Source organism: Natrix helvetica, assembly GCF_964273705.1.
Source record: "Natrix helvetica genome assembly, chromosome: 9".
Lineage (NCBI taxonomy): Eukaryota > Metazoa > Chordata > Lepidosauria > Squamata > Natricidae > Natrix > Natrix helvetica.
The window spans coordinates 2,955,760-2,982,857 of NC_138560.1; the positions used below are offsets into that span (position 1 = coordinate 2,955,760).

The following is a 27,098-nucleotide window of genomic DNA, read 5'->3' on the forward strand; positions in this document are numbered from 1 at the left end:
ATGCCCAGAGGATTTCAGAAACTCGACACTGAATAACCACATTTTTTAAAAAAAGAGGGGGGGGATCAATAGCAAAAATAAATAAATAAATTACTGCTACACTCTAGTTTTCATTTTAAAAAAAAGTACTTTAAAGTAGGTTGAAAGCTGCAATCCTGAAGGGAAACTGAAAATGCCAGCTCCATTGGCGATGGGATTATGACATCACTATACTGTTCTTCCAGCTGCAGACTTTCTACCTGTAAGTGTTGAACTGGGAGGGGGAGGGGGAGAAAACTATGGTCCCTTTATGACTTGTGGACTTCAACTCCCAGAATTCCTGAGCCAGCTATGAGAATTCTGGGGAGCTGAAGTCCATGAGTCATAAATGGGCCACCTTTCCCCGCCACTGGCTTTAGGACTCCACCCCCTCACGTAGCATTGATAAAAGTTGCCTAGGGAGCCCTTAAAACGTACACATTTGTAATTTCACCCACTAATTGTTTTCATTTAACGACCCCCATAATCAGGGGTGGGTTACTGCCGGTTTTACTACCGGTTCGCAACCCGCACGCACATCGTTCAATGTAAATTGTTGTTCGCGCATGCGCAGAACAATTTACAGTGAACTGAGCGTGCGCAGTCACTAAAAACCAAAATGGCGGCCGCCCAGTGGAACCGCTTCAGGGGTGTGGCAGGCCTGGGTCGCTGCCGATTCTGCGACCCAGGCCTACATTCCACTACCGGTTCGACCGAACCGGGAGCAACCCACCTCTGCCCATAATCCCTTGTGGGGTGGAATCTGGGCAACTGAATGGAGCTAGCAGAGTGATTTAATGGCCAGATGCCCTTCCTGTCACCAGCGCGGAGTTTTGTTCAGCAGAGATATTCCCACTGTGAGAACCCAGAGAGAAAATATCTGCCTCTACCTTAGGATCGAACTCACAGCCTCCTGACTGTGAGGCGAGAGCTCCACCTCTAGGCCACCGCACCACTCCATTTCACCCGCTAAAATTTCACCCACTAAACGACTATAAAACGGAGGTTCGCTGGACTTTGGCAGCAGCCCTACCCTATCTGTTGAGGACATGATGGTTTTGGCGTTTCTTGAGGAGGGGCAGAAGAGATACTGGGAGCAGGGATTTAAGAAGCTGAGCCACTGGGAAGCAGAAGGGCCTGGAGAACTTCGAGGCCCAACCAGGAGGAGAAGTAATGGCCTACCCACCGTGGCCTGTTTCCCTCTAGGGTTTGACTTGTGACATAAACATGGCTGTGCTCAAATCAGGATGCTGGTGAGCTGCATCACAACTGGATCATGATTAGGTAGCTGTAGGCAAATCATTGTTTCTCAGTCTTTTCCCAGGCAAACTCCATCTGTCCCCTCCATGGGGATAGCCTGACAGGCAGATAAAACCCTTACGAGATAGCAATAGCATTTAGCATTTGGACTTATATATAAGCCCATCGTGCTTTACAGCAGAGGTCTGCAACCGTGGCCACTTTAAGACTTTTGAGGGGCGGGATGTCGCACACGCCTTCCATTATGGGTGTGGGCACACCTGTGCGCGCTTTCGACAAAAAAAGATAGCCGTCGTTTGAGTCTGGAACTCTACTGTAGATATGTTTATGTTCCTGAAGACAGAGTGAAGCTCAAATATTTCTAACAATTGCTGCACGTTTGGGAGGTTTAAGTTTGAAAAGGATGTGCTTTTCCTATGCATTTCACTCACCTATTTCTGTACACCAGGCAATCAGCTATAAGATGTGGAAAAACAATGCTCATTTTTTTAAAAAAAAGAGCTTACAATTCACAACTCTTAGTCTCATAGAATAAGGAGCTGTGGTGGCCCAGTGGTTAGAGTGGGGTACTGCAGGCTACTTCTGTTGACTGCCGGCTGCCTGCAGTTTGGCAGTTCGAATCTCACCAGGCTCAAGGTTGACTCAGCCTTCCATCCTTCCGAGGTGGGTCAAATGAGGACCCCCATTTGTTGGGGGGAAACAGGCTGACTCTGTAAAACTGCTTAGAGAAGGCTGTAAAAGCGCTATGAAGCAGTATATAAGTCTAAGTGCTATGAGCAATAAAAAATGGTGAATTTCTCATTCTTCAAAACGGCGAATTTTGCACAGGGAGGGTACTTTACATATGCTGCTACATGACATGTAAAGGTCCATGAATTGCTGTTGTTAAACAGAACTTAAAAGCAGGGGTGAAATGCTACAGTTTCGGACAGGTTCGCGCAAACCGGTAGTAAAAAAAAATGTTTTCCCAATAATCAGCTGTGACCCGCGATTTATATTAGCTAAAAAGCATGGTTTCCTACTTTCTAGCTAATCTAAGTGGCGTGGCACAGCGGATTCCCTCCGCCTCGTTCGCTTACCTTTGTAGACGCGCTCTGCGCATGCGCAGAGATGGTGGATACGAGCGAAGCGCGCGCTCGCATTGCTACCAAACCGGTAGCGGAGGTAAGTGGATTTCACCCCTGCTTAAAAGCAGTTCATTTTATCTGTCATTTAAAATTTGTACTGCAAATCAGCACCCACTTGCTGTTGATTGGCAGCCATGATGGGTACCGAGACGGGCATTACGATTGGCGCGACTGCTCCATCTTCTGAAAACCTTTTCGTTTCGGGAGGAACCGCTCGGTCCGCTGCCACCTGGAAGGGCCACTTCTCTGCCTCATAGGCCTTAAAAGGAAATATAAAAAAGAAATATCTATTCAAGCAACAAGACTGCAAATTGTAACACAAATGCCAGTTTGTTCTTTTAAATTGCGAGTAAGTTCTCGTCTTACGACAGTAATGGAGCCTGCCCATTATCGGTCATAAGTCTGGATGGTCCCAAACGCCGGTCATCACAGGACTGACCCAATTTTATGACCTTTATTGCAGTGGTCATTAAGTGACTCCACAGTAGTTAAGCAAACCCATTGTTTGTCATGGGGAATGTTTGCCCCCCAAATTGGAAGTAGATGCTGGGTTTTCAGCCAAAAAGTTGTAAATTGCGAACACGTGACTGTGGGATGCTGCAAATGGTCGTAAAATGCTTGAAACACGATCACGTAACAGGGGAAGGGGCTTTGGGTTGGAAGTACCTTTCGGGGGGAACTTCCATCATAAGTTTGAACGGCCGCTAAACGACAGCTCGTAAATTGAGAGCTACCTGTCTTTTGTCCCAGATTTTGTATTCTAAACTTAATCTGGAAATAAATATTTAAGATTTGAAAAGCAAGCGGAGAGAAATATTTTTTTGTTTTGCTTTTGCTTTTTACAACCCGGTAATGTCTTAATGCAGGGTAGAATCGGGGTGACTGAGAATTTACTGGCCAGATGCCCTTCCTGATACCTAACATGGAGTTCGCAGCAGATATTTTCTGTTTGTGCCCTGAGAGAGGAACATCTGCCACTACCTAGGGTTGAATTCTCAACCTTCTGTGTGAAAGGCGAGAGGGTTCACCACTAGGCCATCACGCCACCCTGGAAAGAAATATCTAATGAAATAACACATCAAATTGTTCACAATGGTATAGGGTTTCCTGTCTAGGCAGGGGGTTGGACTAGAAGACCTCCAAGGTCCCTTCCAACTCTGTTATCCTAAACAAAGCTGTTAGAACTGCAATCCTAGATAGATTTAACTGGCAGTTAAATGTCATTTTATTCAATCTAGTCAGACCTTCCTGGAAGCCTACCTGAAGTAATAACCATGCTGGGATATGTTCAAATAAATAGTCAAGATTGAATTGTGGATTGATAATTCTTAACATTTTATGTAGCGATTTCTCAACATTTGAAGCATTTCACACGATTATCTTCTTTAAAATAGCTTCATATCCCCATTGGCAAGTTCACCCTCCCTTTTTAATGCAGTGGGTTGTTGTTTTTTTCTACATGGATTATTAGCTGCCTGGAGCTGTGGGATCCTTAGTGCTCTCTGAGCTTGCGGGGTTTCATTGCATACGTTTCATGACCCAACTAGGTAACATCATCGGTGTTAGTAAAGAGTGTGGTTTGTGGGAAAGAGGAGGAAGAGCAGGGGGAAAGGGAAGGGAAGGAGGAAGATTGTGGGGTTGTTGGTTCTCTCTGAGCTTGGTGGTTTTCTTGCAGATGTTTCATGACCCAACTAGGGAATGTCGTCAGTGCTAGAAGGGAGTGGTTGAGGAGGAGGGAGGAGGAGGAGGAGGAGGAGAAGACTCCTCTGGGGTCCTCGGTGCTCTCTGAGCTTGGTGGTTTTCTTGCAGATGTTTCATGACCCAACTAGGGAACATCATCAGTGCTAGAGGGAAGTGGAATTTGCAGGAAGGAGGAGGAAGACGAAGAAGATGGCGAAGGAGAAGGAGGAGTGTGCAGTCCTTGATGCTCTCTGAGCTTGATTGTTTTCTCGAAGGTGTTTCATTACTCAGCTAGGGAACATCATCAGTGTTAGAAGGGGGTGGGGTTTATAAACAGAGAGCAAACCCTGTTCCCTTCTAGCACTGATGACATTCCCTAGCTGGGTTATGAAATGTCTGCAGCAAAAACTGCCAGGTTCAGAGAGCACCAAGGACCCTACAGAGAGCAGAATCCAAATCTAAGTCCGATTAAAAGCAATTGAGGTTTATTATCCGTGACGGCCTCCTCCTTTTCACGGGCTACTTCAGCATCAGCGATAAAGAACATTGATTTACCCAGGTGAGATTCCCTTTACCTGCTGCTTTTCCTTCCCTGACGGAGACTGCCACTGCTCACCACAGAAACACAAGTGACTGCTCAGGCCCCTTTCGGTATAAAACAGCTGATTGCAGGTTGTACAGCGAAAGCTGTTCCCTTTCTCACTCCTGTCTCCAGGATCTGCCTCAGACTTACTACTGTTGGCAACAATCGACGTAAGCAAGGTGAGAAACGGAGCGTTAGGAAAACGGTGGTTTATACGACTCCAAACCTTATGACAACCTTAACTACGTTCTTGCACTTCGGAGACCCTTTGAAGCCAGCCTGGGGGGGGGAGGGAAGGGGGGGGAATGTTTCGATGGGTGATTTGCCACTGAACCATGAATTGGGAAAGGAATCTCACTGGGACATCATAGATCCGTGATGGGGAACCTGTGGCACGCGTGCCGGAAGTGACACGCAGAGCCATTTCTCCGGGGTTAAATTCAATTTTTTTTTTACTACCAGTTCTGTGGGCGTGGCTTGGTGGGCGTGGCAGGGGAAGGATACTGCAAAATCCCCATTCCCTCCCCACTCTGGGGGCCTCCAGCCAGAGGTGGCATTTGCCGGTTCTACGAACTACTCAAAATTTCCGCTACTGGTTCTCCAGGACCTGTCAGAACCTGCTGGATTTCACCCCTGCATTTCTCCGGGCACGCAAGCTGCCACCTGATGCTCTTTCAGATTGCGCCAGGCCGGCCAGCTGGCCTTGACATGTGTGAGAGTGCCGGGAACCGGAAGAGCAGCTGCCCGTTGCACATACATGTGTTGGGAAGATGATCATCCGGTTTCCTGGTCTTCTGGTTTCTGGCCTGCGTGCGCCCCCTCCCATTCTGGCACTCCCTGCAGAAAAGGTTCGCCGACACCGTCATAGATAACCAAGGGCTGCTCAAGAGATAACTGAAAAGGGGAAAGCTGCTTAGGGCCACAGGCTGCCAGCCCAATCAAAGGTATTACTTATTTTCTTGGGTTGCCTGCTTATAAATCACTTTCCACATTCCATCGTTGGAAGCGCGGATTGTTTCTCTGCTTCCCAGGTGTCTTTCCCCATAGATGTAACTGAATTATCATCTGTTCAATGCCGGAAGCTTCTTTACCTCACTCAGTTTTATTAGCACGAGGAAGAGAAACCTCACCTTCTGTTTCTTCCTGGGCTTTCCCCAATTCTCTCTCTGGTAAGGCTAAAATTAAGAATTATTACGAGTGGGCCGGGTTTTAGCTCTCTTTTGGTTTATTTTTTCGGGATGCCTTTATCAGACAGGGGAAGTCATCTCAGGGAACCTAAACCGGTACAGCTGAAATTACCTGAACAAAAGCTGTGTGTGTGTGTGTGTGTGTGTGTGTGTCTGTCTGTCTGTCTGGAGTGTTGGCTAAACTATGGTGAGGGATATTTGTTTTGTAACCATAATTGCAATTAAGTCACTCTCTCTCTGTGTAGGTATGTGTAGGTATGTGTGTATGCATGCATGCGCGCATAGAGAGGGAGAGGGAGACTGATACACAGATATAGCTATACATACATACACTGTATATATATATATATATTTCTGTATGTGTATGCATATACCCTATTTCCATAAAAATAAGACCTCCCCGGATAATAAGCCCAATCAGGCTTTTGAGTGCATGTGCTAAAATAACCCTCCCCCCCAAAATATGCCCTCCCCTGAAATATTTAAACAAATACGCAGCCGGTCTCTGCCATTTCCTGGAGGAGGGGGGGGAGAGGGGGGGAACATGCCCCACATGCACCTGTCATCCATACAGGAGAGCCTTGTGGAGGCCGCTCCTGCAAACCCTGGCTACTGCACCCCTTAGTGGTGGCCGCAAAAAAAGTGGCAGGCCCAGCTAGAGCTGGCAAGAGTGTGCGAGAAACAAAGACAGAACTTCGGGCCCTCTCTGGATCAGCTGATCAGCAGGCGGAGGTTAAGAGGCCTCCTGCACCTCAAAAATAATAAGATCTCCCTGAAAATAAGGCCGAGTGCTTATTTCGGGGGATGGGGGGGGTCAAAAGAAAATAAGACCCTGTCTAATTTTTGGGAAAACACAGTATATATTAAAAAATGCGTGTGTCTGAATGTATGTGTGTATGCATGTGTGTATGTACACACATAGACACATACAGTTACACACGCTAATATTTTAGGCAGTATTACAGCATAATAAATCCCTGCTTACCATCCAGGGGAAAAGCATTCCTCTTTGACTGCGTTAGTAAAGCTGTAGATATTTCCACCCTGTGTTTTAGAAAGAAGGAAGGAAGGAAGGAAGGAAGGAAGGAAGGAAGGAAGGAAGGAAAGAAGAAAGAAGGAAGAAAGAAAGAGAAAGAAAGAAAAAAGAAAGAGAGAAAGAAAGGAAAGAAAGAAAGAAAGAAGACGAAGAAAAAAGAAAGAAAGAAGGAAAGAAAAAAGAAAGAAAGAAGAAAAAAGAAAGAAGAAAGGAAAGAAAAAAGAAGGAAGGAAAGAAAAAAGAAAGATGAAAGAAAGAAAAGAAAGAAAGAAAGAAAGAAAGAAAGAAAGAAAGAAAGAAAGAAATTAAATAAATAAATACACATAGGAGGAGGTTTTTCTATCTACAGATGAGGGCTATTCTTTAGAAGACTTTACAAGGTAGAGATTATCATAAACTTCAAGGAAAAAGAAAAACAACAACCAAGGAAGGGCAGTTGCTTTTAGGAACAGCCACCCCTGGGACCGCCATACTCGAGATCAGGGGTGTCAAACTCAAGGCCTGTGGGGTGCTTAGACCTGGCCGATGGGGCTGCCCTGGAAACAGTGAAGGACCGGCCCATGGTGCCTCTGCTAGCAGAAATGGAGCTCGGGAAGGCCACAATGCTGCCCTCCCGAGCTCTGTTTTCAACTGTGATGGCCTCCTGCATCCCTCCCGCCAGCGAAAATGGAGCTTGGGGGGAGAGCTGCAGGAGGCTGTCGCAGTCAAATACAAAGCTCGGTATATATTTGTGCTCACGTTTTCGCTGGCAAAGGGCTGCAGGAGGCCGTCCCAGCCGAAGACGGATGTCGAGCCGGCCACATTCCCCCACCCCTCGAGGTCAAACACAACCCCGATGCGGCCCTCAATGAAATCGAGTTTGACACCCCTGACCTGGATGGCTGAGAACCTCCATAAACCTATTCTGATTTTTTTTTAAAAAAGCCTTGAAAACATGCCTGAATTCTGTTGAAAATCGTCAACTTGGGCTTCGCTCTGGACACGCTCTCGAACGAGGTGCTGGGCAAGGAAAAGGAAGCCATGGCTACTTGACTAGGAGAGGCCATGGAGGTGATGTCAAACTTGGGCTTCTCCTTCCGGCGGGGTCTACCGCTGCGAGAAGGTCCTTTGCTGCCGGACTCTTTAGCGCAAGCCTTGGCCTTCTCTTTCTTCCCGGCTAGAGGAGAGTCGCTTTCCAACTCCCTGGGCTTCCCGTAAGTGTGGTTCCCTGGGGTGTGTTCATACTGATTGGGGCTGGAAAATTCTTTACACTCCAGGCACCTTTTGGAAGGCCGGGAGTGCTTGGCGTGGGAAGCGCTGCTTGCGGTTACCGGGGGCAGGGCCGGCGAATGAAAAGAGGGCAGAGGCGGCTGGTGCCCGTCTTTTTTCAGATCAGGCGAAAAGTCTGCTTGAAACGGAGTGGAAGGAGGCCCCTCGTTTTCCATCGGCGGTACGGCCGGGCGAGCCAAATCCGCCGGCTGCTGAAACCCACGGAGGACCGCTTTGGCTCCCGCCTCTTCGGCCTCCTTCGACGGAGCCAACACCTTGGTGTGGGACACGATGTGCTGAGATTTGGTGATCCTCTGGAAGAGGTGACTCTGGACTTGGAGCTGATCCTGGCTCAGAGAGGACTCTTTGGATTTCATGAAGAGCTGCCGGAAGAGAGGCGTGGCCTCGCCCTTCTGGAGTAGGCTATGTTTCGGGGCATCCGACAGCCTCGCCGCTGGGCTGAAGGTCTCTTCGAAGCATCGGAGACGGGCTTCTCCGGAAACTTCCCCGTGGGCCTTTAAAGAAGCCGGAGGGAAGGGCAAAACATCTGGACACTCGAAGGTGGGTCTCACGGAGTCAAACGCATGAGACGGACCCATTATCCCTTGGGAAGCTTCGTGACCGGCAGAAGACAGTTGCGCAACATAAAGGCCGTGTCCTTTGGCTTTGGCGCCAACCAGGGGCGCGTTTCTGGCCCACTGGACGCTGCTGCTTGGCTGTTGGGTGGGAGCGGGAAACTTCTGGCCCCTGAATAAGGGGAAACGAGGCATACCGCTGTTGGACCAATACTCCAAAGCACCGGCTTCTATAGGGAAGTCGCGTTCCTCAAGGGAAGGCCTGTCTGGCAAATTTGCGTGGCTCTCCGACGGCCCGAGGATGGACAAATTTCCCGTGTTGATGATAGTGTACATGCTGGAAGACGGCAAAGTCTTTCGGCAAGGGTAAATGTCCTTCATGGGTTGCTCGCCGGGGGTTTCCCTCACTGCAGTAGCGGTGCAGGTGGGCGCACAGGAAATCTGACCGTAGACTGTAGAGCTGGAAGGCTGGAAGGGTCCCCTGGAGTCGGTTTCACTCAGCCCTGCGGATGAGGACGGAGCGGACGGCAACTTCGGGCCGACCAAGCTGCTAACGATACATCTCAGCAGGTCTCGGTTGGGCAAGAGGGAATGATTGGGCCCCGCTGGCGATTCCGGGTGGACGGCCAAGCTTTCTGCCGCTCTCAAAGCCCCCTGTCCCGCCTGGGGGTGGGAATCGTGCGGAGGCGGCGTGCTCTCGCAGGCTTCCTCGTCCTTCAACAGCCGCAAGCCATGGTGCATCTCGTAATGCCGGCGCAGCGACCGGTGGTCCGAGTAGCTCTTGTTGCAACCTTCTTCTATGCAAATGAAGGGCTTTGTTTTTTGGTGGGTCAGCATATGACCACTCCTTTTTTTTTTTTGAAAAGAGAAAAGAAAGAAAAAGTTGAAGCCGTGAAACATGCCAAGGAGATCTAGGCTTAACCCTCATGGCTACCCAATGCTAAAATCACTTCCATCCACACACACCGATACAGAGGAGGATGCAAGAGGAGGAGTATGGTGGTTGGAGCCTCTGGTACCCAATGTAAGATCCGCTGTCTTAGCCAAAGGCACTTCTGGGTCTACTGCTCCTTCAGTTGCTTTGACCACAGAAGTGGGCAGAGCCCGCAGAACGATAAGGAAGGCCAGGCTGAATAAGCAGTCCCTTCCCAATCATTCTGATTTATAGGGTGGAACATTTCCCCCCTCCGACCCGTTATTATTTTTTTAAAGACGTTTAAATCAAATCAAAGAATCCACCACAGCCTTCTAACACGCTTCCCCCCCCCCAATCCACAAGGGCTTTTCTGATTCAAGTTACATTCCCTCCTGTTGGCCTTTGCCTTCAGACCGAAATGATACCGCCAAGCACAAATTCATCAATGATCACACGTATACCAGCATCGTACTGTATTATTAATAAATGTTTACATCAATTCATCTTACCATCAACTCCCCAAAACAATTATTGGCTCTTCGGCTCTCCATACACCATATTTGCACCTTATCCATCACTTTCTTCTCCCTCTCTCCTACCTCTCCCTCCCTCCTTTCTTCCCTCTGTCATCCTTCTCTTCTCCACTTCCCCTTCCTCCCTCTCTCTCTCTCAATAAATGTGATTATATGTTATAAAAATGAAAAAAATAAAAACTTTATACATATACAATTTCTTTTATCAATGATCACTTAACTCTGGTTTCCATGCAAAATAAAAATAAAAAAAAATTCTCACTTTGTGATTTCCCCTCCACAATGGGAGAGCTGTAGAAAGAGGGCCAGGCGGATATGTTTTAAAGCAGAGGTGGGGAGAACGAATGGCCCTTTATGACTTATGGACTTCAACCCCCCCCCCCCCGAATTCCTGGCTCAGAAATTCTGGGAGTTGAAGTCCACAAGTCATAAAAGGGGCCATCGTTCCCCCAACCGTGTTCTGAGCAAAGTAGTTTTAACAATTTGCTAGCAATTAAGCTTATTTATGACTTGTTCCCTGTCCTCACAACCCATCACTCAACTGCTTCCACACAGTTAGGGAAGATCTGGGCATTTTATGGTTCTCTGGTCCTTCAGCTATCCCTATCCAATCTGTGTGAATTGCTTTTATTTTGAAGGGGCCTGCTATTTCTTTTCTTTTTTTCCCCCCAATGTACATATGAGAATGGGCGCATGCTTGGGACACTTTCACAGCCCTTGTGATTCAGCCCCTCCACAAGTCTCAGGGCCACTTCGTCCCTAAATATCCTGGCTCAATTAGCGCTGAACAATACGTGAAAATTTTAGCAACGCAGTAAAGCACTAGCAGCTCCATTAAGAAGAGCTAAAGTGGCAGCTTTGCCTTTTTTTCTGGACAGGAAAAAAACAGCAACCCGACAGCACATTTGACTCCGTAGCCCACCCCACTTGCGAGCCCCTGCATGGCGCTGAGGGGATTCCACCAGGGATGCTTATGGCTTATGCAGCACTTAAAAGTCGCTTCGCGTGGAGAAGATACCTACAGGTGGTCCTGTCGCTTGAAAGCTTTGCTGCAGATCTTACAGATGTGCTTCCGTTCCTGGCTATGAGTCACGTAGTGCTTGCTGAGGGAACTGGTGCTGCTGAACATTTTCCCGCAGAGGCTGCAATCCACGAAAGGGGCTTGAAGGGCATTTTGCTGGGGTCTTCCTTTCTTTCCGGAACCGGATCTGCCTCCTGGCTCCATTTCTTTCGGTGCCGAAGGGGCCGAAGGAAGCCCCAATTCTAAATGAGTAAGGCCAACTTTTAGCTCACCGGCAGAGACTCTACTGCAAGGCACGCAGTACAGGTAGTCCCCGACTTACGACAGCTGGCTTAGTGACTGCTCAAAGTTACAACGGCGCTGAAAAAAGTGACTGATGACCAAATTTTGCAGTTACGACCGTTGCAGCTTCCCCACAGCCGCATGATCAAAATTCGGACGCTTGGCAACTGACTCTTATTTATAATGGTTGCAGCGTCCCGGGGTCACACGATCCCCATTTGCGACCTTCTGACAAGCAAAGCCCATGGGGAAGTCAGATTTCACTTAACAACACTTTGAGTAATTTAACCATTACCGTGATTCACTTAACAACTTGGGCAAAAAAAAAAAGGCTGTAAAACTCATTTAACATGTCAGGATTCCAAGTAATAAATCCATATCAAGCAAAACTCCGAGGCCAGAAGATTCCTCAAAGAATAGCTTCATTGGAAATCTCATATTGGCACAGATCTGGTGAAAACCGACTCTGAAAAGTCCCATGGTTTTCGCCTAATTAAAAGTGAAAGATTTTCTACTTTCTCAAAACAATCAGTCACATGGTCCAATCACAGTGCGGTCTGGCTAGCATCACTCTGCCTTCCTCCGACAAGGTGTGAAAATGCCCTTGGTTCCCAAGAGAAAACCTTTTGTTTTGACTACAGGGTCCCAGCTATCTCAAAAAAACCCTTCCCTATCCCTCAGCTCGTGTGTGGCAACACTGAAGTGGTCAAAAGTGGCTTCGGTCAGGTCAGCTTCAGGGTTGATAGAACAAATTTAGCAACAGAAATTTTGGGCTCAACTGTGGTCATAACTCAGTAGCCCTGGATTTACGACCACAACTGAACTCCAAATTCCCAGGTAGTTGTTAAAGGAGTTGCATCCCGTGATGCATTATGATTATGATCTTTTCTGCCAATCATGTGGTTGTTAAGTGAGTACGACTCCCCCCCCTCCAGACTCTGCTTGTCGGGATCCAGCTGGGAAGGACCCCAGGAAAATGCAACTGTCATAAGTACAAGCCTGTTGCCAAGTGCCTGAATTTTGATCACCTGACCGTTGCAATGGTTGTTAAGTGTGAAAAATGATCGAAAGTTAATGATAAGCTAGTCCTTCGGTTGTTAAGTGAATCTGGCTTCCCCACGGCTTTGCTTGTGAGAAGGTCGCAAAAGGGGATCGGGTGACCCCAGGACATGGCCACCATCATGAGCTAGTTGCCAAGCATCTGAGTTTTGAACAGGTGACCCTGGGATTCTGCAAAGGCGGTTAAGTGTGGAAAACAGTCATAAGTCACTTTTTCCAGTGACGTAACTTTCAACGGTCACTAAATGAACTGTTGTAACTTAAGGACCACCTATCTATACAAAATATACAATTGCCTCTCCTTTTATATACAAAATATACCCTAAGCAAACAACTTCCTGGCATGTTTCTTTATATCGGCTAAGAATTCTTGACAATTGAAATCCCAACCATTCTGGGAAAACATCCAACTAAAGACAACTATCTTAGCTGAAAGAATATGAAGTTTAATAAGGCAAAAGACCTGAATCCATGGCTGAAATAAGACAATTCTCCTTATGTATTACCACCTTAGCTCTGCACTGGACTACTCACCATGCAAAAGCGGTTGTGAGTCTGTGTCACACTCATCAAGGAGTTTAGCGGAATCACAGTCTTTTACAGAGTACAAAGACAAGGTGTCCAGGTTGTCTTCCAATGAATCGCTGTTTATATTTGTAGTCGAAAGACTGGGATCCACATCCAGATTGTTCAGTCCAGCATAAATCATGTCTCTCATATCTGGGCAGAGATCATGGCTGAATGTATCACTACAGTCCAAAGCCTGATTCCCAGAAAATTCAGGGAGCTGAATTTCAGAATGGAGTGAACTGTCATCACTCAGATGATACTGGTCCATATTTAATCACTTCGGTATTTGAAGTTGTTCCCTAAACACACACACAAAAAGAAGCAAGGGGGCCCTCTCTTCAGTCAGCAATATGTAAGGAATTCAATAATTAAGAATGAAATCTATGAAGCAGAGCTATCCCAAACTGTTTCTGCTAAGGGAAACCTACAATGTCTGCAAACTTATTGGATCTATTGTTTCTTATGGGAAACAGCTTTGTCCCTTTTATTGTAGCTCTTTTTGTTGCAGCTTTATGTGTTTGTTGTGGTTTTATGAAGAGTATACATTTTGGCATACTATCTTATTTTTAATGATGCTATTCTTGTATTGCTTTGTGCAACCTTGAGTACTTTTAACAAAGGCAGTATATTGAAAAGTATTACTTTTTAAAGCAAATGTGCGATTGTTTTGTCTCTTAAAACAGTAGTCTTAATTTAGTAACAGGGCAACAAATAACTTATATTGCAAATTTATGCATGAAGATTCATGTTTACTGAGTCAGTAGTTTTCTGCTATAAATCCCTTAATTAAACATTTGCTTAAGAGGTGTGATTCACTAGCAATAAAGTTAAAATCATCAGCACTTATTTTATTATCAATAGTGAAAACAAGTAGCAAAATTTCAGTTATCTGTATTTTAGGCCATAACATACCTTTTGGGAAAATCCTGGAAAAGGAGTCTCCTTCGAATAAAAAGAGTAAAAGGAATTTTAACTCACATTCACTCAGAAATAAATTCAGTATTTAATCTGAAGTTCTAATCAAATTAGCTATTTCCGAGCGTATGTATCTTAGCTTTTTTTAAAAAAGAAACCTATGTTCATAAGATGCATCATCTATAAAACACACTTGTCTTGTCATTTAATTATTATACAACCATTTACCACTAGGAAAACTAGAATGGGGTAGTTTTGAACAAGGGTGGGTGAGGGTGAGGAATTCACTAGATAGTAAAGATAAACATGGAAAAAACTTTATAACTATCAGACTTTTAGGGGATTTTTAAAAACTTTTTGTTAAAACTGACTTTTGTTAAAATATGACTGACAATAAAGATAATAGCCATAGCACTATTTTCAAGCAATGTTAATGCAAACAAACTTTTTTTTGCATTGTGGTCAATATCAGTCAATATGCCTGTGCAAAATCATGCATTTGTTGATGTGCAAGTTTGTTTAAAAAGATCACTTTAACAGCAGGAAGATTAATCAACCAAAGCCTTTCAATTATGTCCTTCAAGATGCTCGATATTCACTTGCATCATATTGATTTTTCACAATAGTTGTGCTGCTGGTAAAAATAAAACCAGTGTTTAAAGGAAATTGTGCCATTCTATGACCCAAATAAAAAAAAAATCTGATCAAAAGGGGGGAAAACTGCAGAATTTGATTTTAAAAAAAACTTGATTAAATGGGTGGCAGAAAAGTAGTTTTAAAAGATGGGGGAAACAGATTTTGAATTTCTCCAGAGTGGTTTAGAAGGAAGACCTGCAACCACCAACAGAAAAGATCTTCCATCACATCCACATTCTATTTCTTGGCCATAAAATATTCCTTTTTTTTTCCTTCCCACATTTGCTCCTGTTTCCTCCAGACAACTTTGAACCAACCAGGAATACCGATTATCAGTCATGGGTGTCCTGCTAGGCTTTTAAGGAGCCCCATTTCAAATTTGGGTTCAAACTTTAAAAAGTTGTTTTTTCCACTATTTTTCTCCAAAATGGGCCTGGTTTTCCTTCCCTTCCAGGCCAACTCAAACACATTTTTCACACCTTCCCCAACTTGGCAACCTCACAAAGGGAGGGGGGCACTTCCCACTCCCCCCCCCACTCAGAGGCCCAAAGCACCCCCTTCTCTGAATTTCAGGAGCCCCAGCAAAGCCCAGGCTGTGCAATGGCTGCAGCCCCCCCCCCCTCCTTGGGGGGAGCCTAGAAACAGCCTTTTTTGCACCCAGCCTAGCAGAAACCCCCCCCCTCCTACTTGGGGAGTGGGGCGCGTGGTGGTGGGAGGCCTCTTACCACAGGCCCAAAGGGACCCCTCTTTTGTTTGCTCCTCCAGCGGGACCCCCTGACAGAGAGTGGGGAAAAGGGGAGAGTGTGGCTTGGAAGGACTACAAAGCCCCTTCCTCTTTTCTGCTGGGAAATGGGGACGTTGTTGCACGCACAGGCGCAGGGGGAGGGGGGAGGCAGAGAGGGCTGTTCCCACCCTTGGAAAGGGAGGGGGGGTCCCTGAAGAGACGCGGGGGGGGGAGAGGAAAGGGAGCTGTTTGAGGGGCGGGGCGGTTGCATCTGCACCTGAAGGGGCGGAGCGAAGTTTGGCGTCTCCCCCAAAGAAACGGAGGGAGAGATCCAAAGTGGGACCGCCCCTATTCTGAGGAGGCGGAGGGTGGGGAGGGCGAAAGGCGAGCGCGCGGGGCGGAGCGAGCGAGCCAAACCCAGCGACTGGCTTTACCCGTCGCCTCGCGCCGGCCCCTCCCTCCCTTTTTTTTCTCCGTCGACGTCATCGTTCTTCTTCTCTTCGGGCTGGCTGGGCAGAGCGCGACAAGCGCGCAGGCTCCGCCTTCTCCCCCCCCTCCGCCCACGGACGGCGAGGGGCCGCCCACGCGCCGGGGGGAAGGGGGGGCGAAAGGGGCGGGGCTCGCTGGCGACCTCTTTTTTTTTTTTGTCTTTCCATGTTTTTATTTCTCCTCCTCCTTCAACTCTTTTGGGCGGGAAAAAAAAATAGAGGCGCCGCCATTTTGGGAGGAAAGGCGCGAAAGCGACGCTCGGGGAAAGCCGGCAGGGGGATGCCTGAGGGGAGCCGGCCGTGAGGGAAGAGGACGCGGGGGAGGGGATGTTTTATGAGGGAAATACCTGTGGGGATTTTTGAGAGGAAAAAAACACGGGGGGCGGTTGTGTGTCTTCCTCACAGTTCGGAGTTGTTGCAACATTCATTCCTAAGGCGCCGAACTTTCCGTCAGTCCCAGAAGGCGAGGTTGCCGAATTAGTTAAACTCGAGCCGCCCGAGAGTCACTTTGCATAGTTCTATAATATATTGTGCTCCGCAACCAGCCCAAACAGTTTTGGGGATGGTGGTCCAGCACACGTGGGAAGGGCCTGTTTGGGTCTGGGTTTCCTTTGTGGTACCAACCCTTTCCTTTCATTCACTTTAGACCAATGGTTCCCAACCTTTTTGGGGCCATGTCCCACCTAAGCATCTCTAAAATCCTGATGCCCCACCCAAATATAATTCTTACTTTACTCAAAAAGTGAACTCTACTCAACATGGGGGAGGCCTAAAAGGCCATTGGTTTAAACAAGGTTCAAATTGCCCCCATTAAAAATCAAATTGCTCCCCTGGGGTGTGGGCCCCACGTTGGGAACCACTGCCTTAGACCAACCAAGTGCCATTGAGGGGGCTTTTATTCTATTATGAATCCACCTAGTTTAAAACTACCTTCTATATAATTCCTTACATTCCTCAAACTTTACAAAATTGACTGCATATTTCCATCATATGTGCACCATAGGACCATATTACATGCTCCTATACAATTTTATTACTGCTATCCATGTGCTCTATATGCCACATGCTAAATAAATGAGGGCTTTATAGTTCTAGCTGGAAGCGTCCCTATTTTAGTTCATGCTGGCTTAATTTTAGGGACTGTCTTATTTATTTACATTCTGCCTTTATTACTTTTTAAAAATAAATTCAGGGTAACAAACACAGTGCAGGTGGTCCTTGGCTTACAACAGTTCATTTTGGGACCATTCAAAGTTACAACGGGTATTGTGAAAAAGTGACAACTTTTTCACACTTATGACCGACAAAAACCTTACCCAAATTTTTATCCATGTTAGGTTGGTCTTTACAAAGTATTGTGGCTTCCTTCTCAACCGCTGAAATTCGTCATTTATTTGATTTGCACTAAAAAGTTGGGAAGGTAAACACACCAATTAAAACAAGCTATATCAATAAAAACTATCCACAATGAGGAGTCAAATAAGTCAAGATAGAGACAATTATGCAACTACAGGTAGTCCTTAACTTACAATCGGTTGCTTAGTGACCAAAAACGATGACAGATCTCCCAAAAGGTTTTTTCCTAGTAGTTTCCTGAAAGTGCAGGGTCTTTTTTTCAGATCAAGTGTTGATCCATTGGTTGCAACAGGAATTGACCAACCCGCCTGCTGTTTGAGAGGAAAGCCTGAATCTGAAGCAAGAGAGTCTTCTGCTAGAAAGATTTGCAGATCCACAACATACGTAAGTAAAGATAATAGGAGGGTGTGAACACACTCCTGTTAACAGACTGTAAAATACTATCTGTGATTATGCAGTGGAAAATGTTATAGTCTACTTATGTTTGCCAGTGTGCCAATCATTCAAAACTCGGGACAAGCTGTATTAGGACTGGCTTAAAACAATTTGAGAGAATGGCTGTGTGGTAGTTCTAAACTCAAAAAATGATGCTAGTGCTATTCTCATTGTCAAGATACAGAATCTGGGGTCCTGTTTATAACTGCCACAGGCCGCTGCTGTTCATATACCCGCTTGATTTTTAAAATAATTTTCAAATTGGAAAATGCATGCTGTATTTACAATCAACATCCTTGCCCAGTCCCATTGCAAAGTCCTAATTTCCTAAATCCCGATTTCAGTAGCCTGAAAGCTCATAACTTCTCTATATGTAGACTAGATCACAGGTGTCCAACTCGATCATGTTACGTGACACATTGTGATATATCGCAACATTTTTTGTCTCTGCGAAGTTGGGGTGGGCGTGGCCTGTGCGTGACGCATCCAGCCCATGGGCCGCCAGTTTGATACTCCTGGACTAGCATAATTAATAAAGCAAATGTAATCCAGAAAATAAGTTTGAGACATCAAGTGAAGATTCAATAATTTTCATTTTGAATTACAGTACTGATTTTTCTAGAGTACCATTCTTTACCTCACAATCTTTAAAATTAGGTTGCAACTTAATAGCATTAATAACAATCTGTTCCTCCTACAGTCTTCCATTTTTAATTCTCCACCATGTGAAAAATGCTAGGTAGAACTATTTCCCAGAGAACACAGGAGGGGGGGGAGAGAAAAGAGAGAGAGAGAGAGAAACTGATATACACCAGTCCACCAAAGACACGGAAGTCTGTCAACACACTCTACTCCTAGCTTTGGCTTTGTATACATTAAGCCTCCCTCTCCCTCCGTGTATATACAGTACAGAATTTAAAGACAGTTCAAATCCAGCCAATTACAGAGTATAAACATTACGAAATTCCACCCTTTTAATTACCAGCGATAGTCAATCACATTTAACCTGTCTAATCAGGGTGCCGAGTACTGCTTTTAGCCCATCCCATTACTTTCTGATCCACTTCACTTTTGGCCAATCAGGAGAGCGCTCTCTCCGGTGAAACCAGTTTTTAATTAGTACGCCAAGGACCCTTTCCTTAGTTGTGCTTTCAGCTGCCTGATAACAATGCTTGTTTTAAGATGATGCCTGATTTGACTGTTCAACCAGAGTTAAGAACATCCGCAGAGACTACTCCAAAAGTCGCATTTTACTTTGATGGTTTCAGTTTTGTTTACTGTAGTTTTCAGAGCAGCAATGAATGCTGGCCTGTCAACAGCATTGCCAAATGTAATGAATCCATAATACTATAAAATCAACTTTATGTTTGTGTTTCTTTCAATAAAAAGTAGAGTGACCTAGTCAAACATTTATAATAGCTTTAAAATGTTAAACTTTGAAACTGTAGTACAAATCTATATTGTTAACCAATAAATTACAATTATTTTGATAAACGCAATTGGGTTGTTCTAAATAGCCAGACTCGTGTCTTTGGACTACTTGAACAATTTTCCTAAACTAATATTTCATTGAGTAAAGATTTATTTTATTTATTCCATCAGATTTATTTCCTGGTCAACCTGTTTAGGATTTGGTGCGATACCTGCTGCCCTACACGTACATTTCAATACACCTTACTTTACACCACAGCCCTTTGTCCTCTGGAAAGATGCACTGGTTTACACTTTACCAAGCACAAAACCTATTAGAACCGATACTATTATTTGGATAAAATAATATGCAATAAAGCAACAGACAACAGGTTTAATGGATTCAGATGGATTCCTACATCATGCTAAACCAAAATATTATTTGTTTGGTTTAATACATTATGTGAATCCAGTCATTGTAGTTATGTTTAAACAAACTATGGTCTGGCACAATGTACACACATCCATATTTATTTATTGGGTGTTTCTAAACTGCAATTTAGTTCAGAATATCTTGTTTATTTCAGTCAAATATACTCCCAAACACTTGTGATTGAATTGTTGTTGTTTAATGTGACATCTATAGTTATAGCCCTATATTAGAAGATCAAAAAACCAACTATTTAGCTAGCTACTAGCGAGTATTATGAACTCAATTTGTGTAGTTGGTTCAGGGTTCAGTGAACCCAAAATTAAATTAGATTGAGCCTATTATCCATAGGTAAATAAGCCAAGTTCAATACAACTAGCCTGTTGTGTGTGAAAATTTCCCTTAAACCATGCTTAATGATATCAATTGTTCATTTGGGGTGGTGTGACGGAGTCTTAGTTAAATTTATTTGGCCCAATCTGGATTATAAAATCCAGATAAACTGCTTCCGGCTGCTTAAAATCAGCGGCAAATAAATCCATCACATACTTTTTTTTAAAAAAGCCCTCTGAAATGTTTAGTAGAATAAGGCAGATTTAGAGTTATGTTTGGGCCTGCTTAGTGGTTGGAAAGGAGACCACTAGGAAATCCCAGGGCTGGAGATTGAACTAAAAAACATTTTTATAGCACTGCCAAGAAAAGTGCACGGATGTCTCCCTTTAGTGTCAAACTCGGGGCTTTCTGCTCCCCCCCCCCCCAGTGTAAGATTTATGTCCGTAACACAAGTTGAGGAAAATAAGACTCGCACCACCAGGCTTGCCTTATTCCTCCGTTTCCCCACGTGGTCCATCACATGATTCCATGTGATCCTAAGTACATTAATTTCTAAGTAGATTCTGCAAAAGTCCAAAGTCTGATCTCTTAATGTAAAGCACGACTAAGATCGAGGTTAAAACGATGAACGACGGTGTTAAAACCATTCCGCTGTGAGCTTTCTCTCCCCCCCCCCGCCCGATCCTATCTTCACCCCTTGAAGTTTATTTATTTATTTTCTTCTAACCCCATCCGTATTTTTTTCCTCCCCAAGAGCTTTCTGGAAACGAGGATTTCGAGCGTCCTTTCCGCCTCTCCAAACCGCCGACCGCTGGTCGCGCAAAGCCCTTCCTGCCTGGAAAGCGGGCTAGGGGGCACAAGCGAAGGCGTCCGCCGGGGGGGGGGCGCGGGGGAGCTCCGCTGGCGGCGCCTGCCCCTTTAATGCACCCTTCCTTGACAAGCCCGGCCGACGGACGCTTCGCTACAATGCTCCCTTTTGAGCGTGCGCGCGTGCGGCGACAGTATTTTGAAAGAGCCAGAGGGGTGGGGCAGCACCAATGCAAATTAAGCCGAGTGGGAGGAGGGAGGTTGCTATTTTTTTATTTTTTATAAAAAAAGGTTTAGCTGAAAATGTACAAATAAAACTGCCCGTTGGTATTATTTTTTTACCTTTTTCCGCCCGCTTTGGCTTTTTCTTCCTCTCTTTATTTTTTATTTATTTTTATCTTTCAGAGGAAACCATCGTCGGTTGCAATCAGGCATTGAGCTGACCCTCTATGAGTCTGTGCCTGCTAGGGTCCTGCCTCCGGAGCCCGTGCGGGGATGTCTCGGAGACCCCGCGCTGACTGCTGCTCAAACATCACGGTGAGTTTGTTACAATGTAGCAATTTCTCTTTAAATCTCTTAACTCTCTCTACCTGCAACTCAGGGCTGTGACAGGGCGAAAAAAAACTGGGGGGAAGGGGAACCGTGTCCCCCCTCCTTGGGTAGTAGCACTGATCTCTTTCCACTGCTCCCCCAATTCAGTTCTGCCCCCCCAAACAGCCTTCTATTCCTGCGTCTGTAGAGCACGTCTACAGAATACAATGTAGCTTAATAAAATGATATACAATCTTCTAATCGTTGTTGCGGGGAGCGCTGGGAGATTTTCTCCCCACCCCCATCTCTTCGCATATCTCTACAGGATTCTAGAATAGATTTTCCCTCTCTAGCAGAAGGGGTGGGGGCTTTGGGGAGCGGGGAAAAAGAGAGGAGGTTATCATTCGCAGGGCTGGATGATTATGTGTAGCTTTTTTGTTTTTCCGGTTGTAAAGGCATCGTCTATTTCATTTTCCCCCACCCCCACGCCATCTCCAAAGTAAAAGCAAAGGAGAGCCCCAGCCGATGGGTCTTCTCCCGTGGTTTCTGAAAGGCTGGATGAGGAGTTGCAAAGCAAAAACATTTTTTTTTTGGTGTCTTCCTTAAAAAGGGAAATCAGACGTTTACACTGCTTACTTCTAAAGGTATTTCCAAATAGTATAAATTCATTTATTTTGATAACGTAAAAAGGTGTTTTTGAGCTCGGTAAAACAAGGAAGATCTGCCAGGTGAGGTTATCCTCTATTAACCTGGTCTTCTCCCATCTCCCTTTATAAAATCTCTACTTATGATTCCAGCCTTGTCCCTGCAAACACCCTACATGTCTATTTTGTGCTGATTTGGCTGAAGAAAAACAGCAGTACTACACAATTGAAAACAAGTCATTTGTTATTTTTTACCAAATTACTTCATTTCAAATGTTATTACCCCTTTCTATTATTCCTACCCTTAAGTCTCATGGCTTTCTGTGGAATAAAAAACACATTTCTTGCTTTTCAGTTATCATTTTAGTGTACATTAATCATGGTCATTGGCCCGTTTTCTGCAATTTTATTTTTTGCATGTTTTCTACCTGTTTATACATTGGTGACATGTACAGACTCTAATTCTCCAGCCTAGCCTCTTCTGTATACTTAAGTTAGTAGTCCAATTAGGTTTAAACTCTGATAGTTTATCTGAACACTTGCATGCCTCAAAGTTCATAGTAATAAAACACTACAATATGCCAGAGGTCATTTTGTGAAGGTTTTGCGAAGTCCAGAAAACACCATTTTCATCCTTACCAAGAGCATGTCAATGTTTCAATGATGGAGATATTGAGTGGGCATCTCTGAGATAAATGTTAGTAGTCTTGGAAGTAATTTTCAAACGCTAGAGTGAAATGGAAAGTTTAACAAGTGTGTTTGGGGATCTTTGAAAGCAGAGATGAGGTTCTTTCTGCCACTTTGTTCCTTGTCTCAGGATAGTTAAAAACTGGCTTTTAACAATTTATGTTGAATGCTTCCCAAGCTTTGTTGATTTGGAAGTACAGTGGAACTCTCCTTAGAATAGTCTTTTTTTTAAAAAAAAAATCATGTTTGCGTTGATTAGTAACTCACTAGAAAGGGCTAAAGAGCATCTATATACTGCTACTTTATCCCATCATGTGCACATACCTCATTAAGCAGGGACAGAGGCTTAGCTGAAGCCATATGTGTTTTGCCAACTTAGAGCTATTTTCAATTTGTAGAAACCAGGTTTTGAAATTAAACCTTGGTTTCAAATGTCCATATCCCTAAACAGTGGAAACTGAGCTAGCTGAAAGGTAATTAACCACAATTCATAGCATAATTTCTCACTGGTTAAACAGAGTAAATATGACTTAGTATGGACTATAGGTTAGATTATAGTTAAAGAGCTATCACATAGCTAGGAAATTGAACGTAGGAACATAGCTGAAACTATTTTGTGTTTTTACTCCTTTCAGGCCCATAGGGTTCTTTTTAGGTAGCAAAAACTTCATTCCATCACTTCAGATATAGTGGCTCACAAAATCAGAATAGTTATACTTTGTAGTTATTTGCAGGGGGGGGAGGCAGGAGTGGGCCTGCCACCAGAAAATTGTTGAGCTATGAAACTAAAATGGAGAGGGAATGACAAACAAATTCTACCTATGGTTTGGGTGAATTTGTTAGCATATGACAACTGACTTGCTTTAAATACAGATAATGTTCAACCATTGTGTCATGAACAGTGATCAATTACTGTACTAAATTAAAATATGCTAAACTATCACTTGTTAAGTATTATTTGAATAATCCATATCTGCCTGGGTTTACTTAGGAAAGCATACATTTACAAATCACAGTTCATATATTTATATAGAAAGCTAAGCAAAAATCAAATAGGTTGCATAAAAATTTAGCATACAATAGATGAATCCAGCCAGTTGTGAATAGTTCAGTAAATAATTTTAATAATCCACCAATAAACTTTGTGTGATCTACAACATGTTAAAACACAATCTGTTTGGTTTTTGTTTATTGTATGTGAGCCCAACAAATTATAGTTTATACATCAAACCATGAAAAAGCTGTTTTAGAAAATTATGTATCCCACTTATAGAAAGTATCCATAATATTAAGCTATGATTTAATCGAGGTTTGAAAAAAAACATAGTTATACCTATGGAGCAAATTTAGGAACACCACATTATAGTTTTGTGAGTACTCCTATAACCTGATTAACACATAAGCACATTCTTAATAAGATGAGTTGAATTAGCTATGGTACTTTGGATTAACTTTTTTGTGAGTTTATGTCCTACTATGACAAAAACAACCTGTATTATGAAAAAGCTTCTTGGATTAGAAGCTAAATGTCTTCAAAGAAAATCAAAGTCCAGTTGCCTACTGAAAAAGCACCTTTGAGACAACCTGTATTATGGCTTAGCATTTTGTGTGAAATGGGCCACTTAAAGTATGGATTCTATTTCAATTACATTCATTATCAGTTAGTATTAGATTTCTAAATATTTACTTAAGCACTTGACCAATCTGTTTTTTCCACACTCACTAGTTATAAATGTGCACAAATTATGCTACAAACTCTGAATTTACATCTTCAAACAGGTCCTTTACAAATTGCCAAGATAGGTTTATAAATAGGTTTCAGATAAACTTTTTCAATATCAAAACTCAATTAGTACTCTAAAGCAATTTGCTACATAGCTTTTGCTATATTGTTGTTAAAGCGTTAAATACAGTAATTATGGAGGGAAATTGAACAACTAAGACTTCTTAGCTGCCATAGTTTTTGTTGATATTGTAGAAACATGGTTTATGTTTTTCATGAGTTGCCATTGTTTATGTTTGTGCCAAATTACTTGTGCCAGTTGGTACAGATCCACTATATTTAATCAAGTGGGAGCTTGTGTTTTGTATCTTTTAATTATTTTTCATCAAAGTAGTAAATGTATATTTTATACTTGACAGCCAAGAATGTTTAGGGAGAAGTTAAGGTAATTGATAATATTAAAATTTAGAATTCTTGCGATTTTGTTGGAATGAAGTTATCATATATTCCGTTCTTGTCCTTTTTAATACAAATGCAAGAAATAAAAACTTATAAAATATGGAGGCTAACTCTAGAGTATATGCTATTTGCATTTTAGAATGTATGAGATATTTTTAAAAATTGCTTTTAGAACCAATTTTCCTTTCTATGCATCTTCTCTCTCTTCTCACGACTTTTTAAGATAGTGCCCAGAAAAAAATCTGAAAAGTTACTCAGTTAACATTTATGTGTACAGGGAAGAACAGTATTTAATATTACAAAATGTTAATGTCACATATTTGAAAATATTAATCTGAATGAGGGAGAACAAACTGAAATTTGAACTAAAACAGATGTTATTAATTAAGAATCAGATGATTTAGAAATCAGGGGTTCATGCTGTTTTGCATGATGTGCACTATATAGAAAAATCAGTATTATTGGTGGAGTCGTGAAATTGGATTTGCTTCTGAAATATTACCTTGGGACTCAGGAGTGCCTTTCTTGAGCTTGGGTGATATGCCAAATGTGCTTGATCACAGGAAAGGCAGAATAACACATGCAAACTATATCCAGAATTGATTCATTCTATATGAGGCTGCCCTTGAATAGAAACCTCAAGTAGTCCAAAATGCAAAAGAGAAGGTCTTGATTGGTGGTTTTGGACTAGGTGACATTGATTTGCAAGAATGACAGTGGCTTCCTCATTTCTCGCAAAGTTTAAAGGACCCATTTAAATGATTTGCTTTCAGAATAACAGAACAATCAAAACAATTTTCAAACAGTTATGAGGAACCTTTTGGTTGCTCAGTTCCTCATCTCTGCCTTAAAAGCTGTAAGGGAGGCATTTCAGATTCTCAGGGTACTTGCCCAGTGGTTCATGGAGTTGTATCTTTTGTGGCAATATCTAGATTATGGAATCCCGTGCCTCTAAAGATTCCCTTTATCCCCTAAAAAGAGCATTGCATTTAAAGACATTTTGTTCAAACAAGGCTTCAGCATATTAAAGTTATTAGAGGTATGCTAAAAAAGCTTTTGAACACAATCTGCATAAGATGTTTTATCTGTTGCGTAGGTTTCCATTTTAACGTGTTCTTTATTGATATATTTATTAATATTTCTATATAGTCTTGAGTATTGTTTTCTTAAATAAATGTATCCCTTAATCCAGGGGGGAAATCCTCCCAGGCCTTAAAAGCATGATGTTAGCATTAAGAAGTTTCAGGCAACAAATCAAAATGTTCATAGTTTTACAGGTTGAGGACTTCCCATTCCATGGAGGAACATCAGTTTGTTTTTTTCTAAGTCCATGGCTTCAGGAAATTTCTTATACTTGGACAGAGTCAGTCTAGCTAGTTCTTGGATCATTTTTCTTGCCAGTGAGATAGCTTACTTAATGTCATACGAATGTCAAGTCAAACAAAACCCTGAATTTCACTGTTCTCACTTTGCTTTTTAGCATATCTTTTTCAGATATATATATAGACTACTTGAATTTGCCTTTGAATTGTGTTTCCAGGTAATGTAAAGTCTTTATTTCGTTGGAAACCATTACTTTTAATTATTATAGGAATCAATCGATGTATAACTTGGTTCAAAAGCAGATATTCACCAATAAAACCTCCAAAACCTTGTGCAAACAATCCAGTTTGGATTCCATTTGTAAATAGCTGTAAAATCTCTGATTAAAAAATGTAAAATGCCGCTGTGCAATGCCGTGTTCTTCTAGTGGTCATGTTTGTACTTTGTAGTAATTTAAATTCTAGTTGATCAGATTTGCTTTGGCCCTCTTGCCCATGAAAAAACTAACAAAGCAGAGAAACTCCTGTGATTTGTTTACCATGAATTGAAACCTTCTGGCTTGTCTCTGCCAAACAAGCCAAGAACCAGAAGTTTTCAACCAGTCTGAGGGAACAAACCAAACGTTTTGGTCTCTGTTTCCTAGTAAATAAACTACCAAAAGATCTTTCATGGTTTATTTACCTCCTCACGCAGGGAGAAGGATTTAAACAGGAGTAACAACAGTATGTAGCAATGGCCAAATTAATTCATAGTAAGCCAGAATTTTGAAGATTTCTGTTTTACTTCAACATAGGTATAACTATCTTCTGGAACACTAGAAATTGGGCGTAAGCGAAATTTCAATTATTCCAATTGCTCAAATGTTACTCTTTTGTTTTAATCAAAGCTATAAAATAATGTTTAATTTATTTTTATTAAATCAGTTTTGCTTATTTAGTAGTTTCAATTTTTAAAAAATGAACTTCAGCAATTGGAATAATTGTAACTAACATAATTTAATTTTAAATAGTTTTTCATATGACATACCTAGGAGTTTGGGCCTTCTAATGCCAAGATTCTTCCACTTTTGGTCCTCGGATGGCACTGCTCCAGATAGATCCGG

At 43.1% G+C, this 27,098-nt stretch overlaps 2 protein-coding genes across 12 annotated transcripts in view; one reads left to right on the forward strand and one right to left on the reverse strand.

Moving 5' to 3' along the window:
• ZNF541 (zinc finger protein 541) overlaps nt 1–17,514 on the reverse strand; it is a 32,373-nt gene extending 14,859 nt beyond the window's left edge. For 2 of the 5 annotated variants that reach the window (XM_081962625.1, XM_081962624.1), the window contains exons 1-8: nt 15,372–15,510; nt 14,008–14,037; nt 13,060–13,394; nt 11,186–11,426; nt 7,830–9,561; nt 6,841–6,899; nt 4,661–4,820; nt 2,521–2,664 (exon numbers count right to left, since the gene is read on the reverse strand). In XM_081962625.1, the coding sequence (XP_081818751.1) occupies nt 2,521–2,664; nt 4,661–4,820; nt 6,841–6,899; nt 7,830–9,561; nt 11,186–11,426; nt 13,060–13,363 (2,640 nt within the window). In that variant the 5' untranslated portion in view covers nt 13,364–13,394; nt 14,008–14,037; nt 15,372–15,510. Of the gene's footprint in view, nt 1–2,520; nt 2,665–4,660; nt 4,821–6,840; nt 6,900–7,829; nt 9,562–11,185; nt 11,427–13,059; nt 13,395–14,007; nt 14,038–15,125; nt 15,226–15,371; nt 15,511–15,558; nt 15,578–17,174; nt 17,263–17,387 lie in introns of those variants that run through there. The other 3 variants (XM_081962626.1, XM_081962627.1, XM_081962628.1) reach the window with 3 other exon arrangements.
• Nucleotides 17,465–27,098, forward strand: part of BICRA (BRD4 interacting chromatin remodeling complex associated protein) — a 74,477-nt gene continuing 64,843 nt past the window's right edge. For 3 of the 7 annotated variants that reach the window (XM_081962617.1, XM_081962616.1, XM_081962622.1), the window contains exons 1-2: nt 20,825–20,952; nt 21,035–21,166. The gene's annotated coding sequence lies outside the window, so the exon portion shown is untranslated. The other 4 variants (XM_081962620.1, XM_081962619.1, XM_081962618.1 and 1 more) reach the window with 4 other exon arrangements.